The 6,290-nt window shown below is 27.9% G+C and overlaps 1 protein-coding gene across 4 annotated transcripts in view; it reads right to left on the bottom strand.

Moving 5' to 3' along the window:
- Window positions 1–770: 770 nt before the first annotated feature.
- LOC106460666 (DIS3-like exonuclease 2) overlaps window positions 771–6,290 on the bottom strand; it is an 80,890-nt gene continuing 75,370 nt past the window's right edge. For all 4 annotated transcript variants that reach the window (XM_022387428.1, XM_013920392.2, XM_022387427.1 and 1 more), the window contains exons 19-20: window positions 4,813–4,983; window positions 771–3,108 (exon numbers count right to left, since the gene is read on the bottom strand). In XM_022387428.1, the coding sequence (XP_022243136.1) occupies window positions 3,082–3,108; window positions 4,813–4,983 (198 nt within the window). In that variant the 3' untranslated portion in view covers window positions 771–3,081. The remainder of the gene's footprint in view (window positions 3,109–4,812; window positions 4,984–6,290) is intronic.

The raw sequence follows: 6,290 nt of genomic DNA, 5'->3' as shown, positions 1-6,290 counted from the left end.
GTATATTCCGTTGTTGTTATCAATAAAAATGTTGCACATTGAAAAACATATATTATTATCTCTTATTTTATTTAAATGTTTGTCATACAATGTTTTAGGTTCATTTATTGCTTTGATATTTTTTAGGGTGTCATCTTGTTCATTTTTGCCTGACCCCTTTGTACAAATTTTTCACAGTAACATTTAAAATAAAATCACAAAACCTCAAATTTTAGACAACAATCTGGAAATACATGTAACAACTTATTTTTAGTTTTATTAAACACATAAAAAAAAGATAAAAAAAGCTTCTTAACAGATTTTTCTTGGAGTATTTATCTGCCCATCACTACCAGTATTCTGTTAATGCAATAATATTTCAGTTTTTTTTTTCTCATTGAATATATTCTATAGTATATTTTACAGCAAATACACTTTCAATCTGGCTACTAGTCAAAATCTGATTCTCCAGTGGCTGCCTTAATATTTAACTAAAAAGTATGTATATTATACAGCAAATACACTTTCAATCTGGCTACTAATCAAAATCTGATTCTCCAATGGCTGCTTTAATATTTAACTAAAAAGTGTGTATATTATACAGCAAATACACTTTCAATCTGGCTACTAATCAAAGTCTAATTCTCCAGTGGCTGCTTTAATATTTAACTAAAAACTATGTATATTTTACAGCAAATACACTTTCAATCTGGCTACTAGTCAAAATGTGATTTTCCAGTGACTACTTTAATATTTAACTAAAACTTATAAGAATCAAGTTACATCAGTGGATCTTATCACACACTTTTCACTAAGGCTTTCATGCATTTTCAAGTTGAGTCTGACACAGAACGATTTGTAAATATTACTCTACAGTATCGTTTTACCACAACCAAGATAATCTTGCTCTTTTTTGTCCTCTTTACCATTGTTTAATAATTTTACTTAGTCAAGAAAGGTCAGTCACAAAATACTTATAAGCACAACCTTTTAAATTCACCTTAGCTATTCATTTGAAACACAAATATTACACATTTCATAAACTAAATTCAAATTTTTTTATCAGTATAAAACATTTTTACTCTATATATACATATTTCATGCTTTCAGTACATTGTTCAATATAAGCTCAATCAAGACAGAACAATTTAAAAAATCCAATCTAACATTATATAATCATTTTTCATATTGCTACGAAAGTCACTCTGAACAAATTATGTTTCAGAGGGCATATTTTTGTTGTCCCAATGTAATAAGTTTTGTTAAACAGTTATTTATGGTTTCAGGAATACTAAATTTCTATGGGTATTTTTTATAGTGCAAGTGAATCCTTCCTGGAAATAAATGAATTTAGACATACAACTCTAAGATGACAAGTACTTGAATTCACAGTGATTTTGCTTAAAATGCAAATAGAAATTCAGAAATTAAAACTGCATGTCTCAAAACATACATGTTATAGTTTTGATGTAAAAAATTTTTTTATTATTTTTGGAAGTTCTTAAATGAAAATATTTCACTTTTGTGACGTATGCAGTTTGTAGTTTCAAGGTACTACTATAGGAATCAGGTTTCTTAGATTTGACTGAAGTAAAAGAAATATAATCATAGTCTAAATCCTTTTTTTTCATTGATAGTCAGAGACACAAGTTATACAATTTTCTTCAGAATCTGTTTATTCAGAGCATTTGTTAACAGTTGTGCATTCAATTTATTACTTACAATATTAATTACCAAAATAATTTTCATACAATTCCTGAAAGTCACAACATTTCTTAAATTTTTTTTTTATAAAATTTCCATGTTTTACTCATTGTCAGACATTTTCTTACAAATATAGCTATGAACTTGAAACAAATAATCCAGTTGTTTTTGTCAAAATTCAATAAAAAATGTAGAAATTAATAGGGTTATATAAGGCTTTGTTTTGAATGTTTTTATTCAGTGTCAAACACATGCATCAAGTATACTATTACACTTAAAATTAAGGTCAGCTACTTTTCCTGAAAACTCAAACTAAATTTAAAAGGGTTGTATAAAGACATAAAACAATTATAGTAAATACAGTTTAACACAACTGACTGTATAACTAAATATACCTTCATTAATTAAAAAATGATTTCATACAACCTTCACTGTTCTGTATAACTTAAACCAACACATAATGTATATAATGTAAACCATCACTGAGGTACAAAAACAGGCATATAATCACTTGGTTTACAAATTCATCTCTTTTAAAACATAATTTTAGAGTGAATAATCCAGACATTAGTTACTGTTTTGAATGTACAATAAAACCTTTTTTTTTTGTAAAGAATAGTCAAGTGTTGAACAAGCTGATATCTGAATTTTATCTGAATTTTCTAAAAGAATTAGAATCTACATTTGCTAAGAAAACACAGGGATAAAGAACATGTTGAATTTTATTCTTCAAATTATAAATTAAGTACTTCACATTTAGATTTTGAAAGGTTGAAATAAATACAGAACGTTAGAAAGAGCTTTCATATTATTACATGTTTTTCCACACATTTATTATAGTGCATTCAGAAATAATTTAATGTAATACTGTACTTACCAATTTACATTTTTATATGACATATAACTTCCTTTAGAAAGACTATACTGATTCAGTCATACCAGAAACTTCTAATTAAACACAAGAGCCCATTTCCTTATAAGGTAGTAGAATTAAAACAATCTATAATTATTTTTTTCATAGTTTACTAACTTAAATATTCAATAAGTATGCTTTACTAAAAAAATTCTATTCTGTTTTTTTAATATTTTTTTTTCTATCACCACTAAATCCCTGACAACAAAACAGAGAATAATATAACAGTTATCTAACCTATTAAAATTACATACCACATGTTACAATTATTGTCCTTTCATCTTACAAAAACATACATGCACTATATGCACATGTACATAATTTAAATAACGTAAAATATTTACGGAATTTTACTACAACCATAACACATGGATCCCAACAAGATAAAAGTTTACAGATATAGTTTCAAGATTCACAAAACTGTGCCTTACGTCATCACAAAAACAACTGACCGATATTAAAAACCATCAGAATAAAGGTTCAATTTATCTAGTTTGTTTCTTCAGAACAGCCTGGAAGAAGAGATAGAAAAGGAAAACTAAGTTAAAAGTATATTTATTAATTCTTTTCAGAATTTCACACAACCTTAAAAAGATCTCTAATTCTCAAGGCCTTACAGACTAAACAGTGTGGCTATAATAAGCAATGAAAATGTAAAACTGACCATATTAATGGCACATTTGTTTCATTCAAGATTATTGCTATTAAATGTTTGCAAGCATTAAATACATATCTAATAAAAAAGAGGAAGTAAAAATTTGAAAATATAAGGGTAGATATTACCTTCTGGTGTTTTCTTACAGCACACAATTTCAAATGAATAATTATTTAAAGAGTAGTGCATACAATATGACAGTCTTAATACAGAGATTTTCAACATGTGTGCTCTCTATAAACAATATTATGTTTGTTTATGAAAAATACTTAATACATTTTTTTGGTTATATGTTTATCAATAAGATTTGTTTAAATATCAGAATACTTTACTTAATTATTAAATTATATGAAACAGCTGCCAGATCTAGTGAATAATGAAGCTTTACACATGGAAAGTGTGATGAAACATTATGTAAATACTCTTTAAATTGAAATATTCAAATGTAAATAGTCTGATTACAAAGTATCTAATATACAAGTATGTACTATGATGCAGTGTTGGTTACAATGAAAATTACTGGTTTCATATTTTTCTGCTTGGCATGGGAACATGGATTTCGTTAGTTGTGTGAAGCCAGATAAAGTATTGTACTTGGTATTAAAGTTGAAAAGGAATCTAAGCCACATGTTAAATAATCATTATGCAAACACTTGTTAACAGTGGGTACACTTCACATTCAGAGAACAGAAAGCATTACTATTATCAATTAATTCCTCAATAGTTTTAATTCAGCTTAACACGTCAGCATACAACATTCCAGATAAGCTTGTAAAATGATCACACACTCTGGGGCTTTAACCACATTTACACAAAATTTGAAAAGAAATATGAAATGTTTTTTCAAATATTAACAAACCATTTAATTAATTGAACTTTGAATGTGGTAACAATGAAATCTGAAATGTCACACTAAATCAAGTTAAAAACGTTTTCATCCTCAACTAGCAATCACTTCTTGACATAACAAATAAGCTGTAAAAAAATTTCTTCACCAATATGTTTTCCAAAATGCTGGTTGACTAAATTTCCTAGGTACTGCCTTTCACTAATTCTATTTCCATGATATAACTATGGTTAGATTATCTTTCTAATTGCTCCAGTTTCTTAAAGAATAAAATTTTAATTCAGTTGGCATGGAATAGTAGGCATAACAACACGTGATTTGACTTGACAGTCTAAATTGTCAACAACAGACACTAAGTTTGTGTTTATTTTTAACCTCTCAAATAGTAAGAATAGCCAGTTATATCCACATGCCTGCCATCTACTGACTAAATTTGGTACTATGATCCAGGACCCCACATAACCCACTGGAAGTTTTTGACACCTTTTTAGGACATACACACACATCCCATGGGTAACAAGTGTTAAACAAGAAAAGAAATCCAACTTCTGACTTCAGCAGGTTGTAACATATTAATGAGCTTACTGTATAACCTATGATTTAATTTTTGGAATTTGTTATTTTGCAAAAACGCTGATGATAGCTAACCAGTTTGACTGCTGTGTAAATAAGAACACTGTATGTAGTTCTTAAAACACCTTAAAATGTACTTACATTGAATTTGAGGGGTTCTCCTTGAACACTACACAAAACCACTTCCACTAGTGTGAATACACTGATAACTTGGACAAGCTTGTCATCATTCACACTTTCTGTTTTCCACACTAGAGTTAGCTGTGGTACACCTTGTTCCTTCTTGTACTCCACTTTTTGTAGTGGCAATTTCTAAACAAAAAGCAGTACAAATCAAAATTTAGAAGTTATACAAGAACAAGACAATGAAAATTGCATTCTGTATCTCACACATTTCAGCATTTCCCAAATACCCAATACATGCACTTTTAGTTTAGTAAACAGAAAGTTCCAAGCTGTGTATCAAACAAATTTGATGGAGATTCTTTAGACAAAATGTCAGCACCTTATTTGTTACAGCTGCAGTCAACATTATTGCACTTATAAATATTATTTACATAACAATCAAATTTTATGTAAAAAAAAATCATGGTGAACAGTATTTTCTTAGGATTACGACAATTAACATTTTCATGACAGTCAAAAGATTTAAGTGTGAAAAATTTAATCTATCATACTATAAGTATTACATAGCAATTTAGTTTTGAGAATCCCTGTCTACTGGATGTGGCTATATGTTATACAAGCTTAGAAGTACAAAACATTCTAAATGCATTTAGTTATAAATCATAATATTTAGTAAAGTCTTCACTCTACTGATTGTTACAAAAACATATCCCACATCTTTGTAGATTTAGAAATTAAATTAAGAACTACAAGTTGAAAGTGATTTTTAAGTTATAAATCAGGTTGGAGAGCAATCATTGATGCCATTAAAGCATTTTAAGTTTCAAATTTCTATATATATATGTATGTATAAAAAGAATGCTAGACAACTGCTTCACTTTCTTTTCTGATTATTCATCTGTGCATATAGATTTCTTTACTGTTTTAACTTACACATCCTATGTATACAGATAATAACTTTCTTCTAGTTTTAACTTACACATCCTATGTATACAGATAATAACTTTCTTCTAGTATCTTAACTTACACATCCTATGTATACAGATAATAACTTTCTTCTAGTTTTAACTTACACATCCTATGTATACAGATAATAACTTTCTTCTAGTATCTTAACTTACACATCCTATGTATACAGATAATAACTTTCTTCTAGAATTTTAACTTACACATCCTATGTATACAGATAATATCTTTCTTCTAGTGTTTTAACTTACACATCCAATGTATACAGATAATAACTTTCTTCTAGTATTTGCATTAAAAAACAAGCAAACAAGTAAAGAAAAAACTTTCTGAAAAAAGAAGTAAATGTTGGGATGGCTAACAGCCATCTATGAAAGAAAAATGCAAACAAGATAGTAGGGATGGCATTTGCATCATCCATACATAATAACACAGGCACACAGTGTAGGAGAATGTTAATAGATAAAAACAGGTTAAATTAAACTCAACTGTGATTGAATAACTATATATATATATATATATATATA

The sequence above is a fragment of the Limulus polyphemus genome, unplaced genomic scaffold, assembly GCF_000517525.1.
Source record: "Limulus polyphemus unplaced genomic scaffold, Limulus_polyphemus-2.1.2 Scaffold812, whole genome shotgun sequence".
Classification (NCBI taxonomy): domain Eukaryota; kingdom Metazoa; phylum Arthropoda; class Merostomata; order Xiphosura; family Limulidae; genus Limulus; species Limulus polyphemus.
The sequence above is the reverse complement of the archived record's forward strand: the minus strand, read 5'-3'. Positions and strand labels throughout refer to the sequence as shown.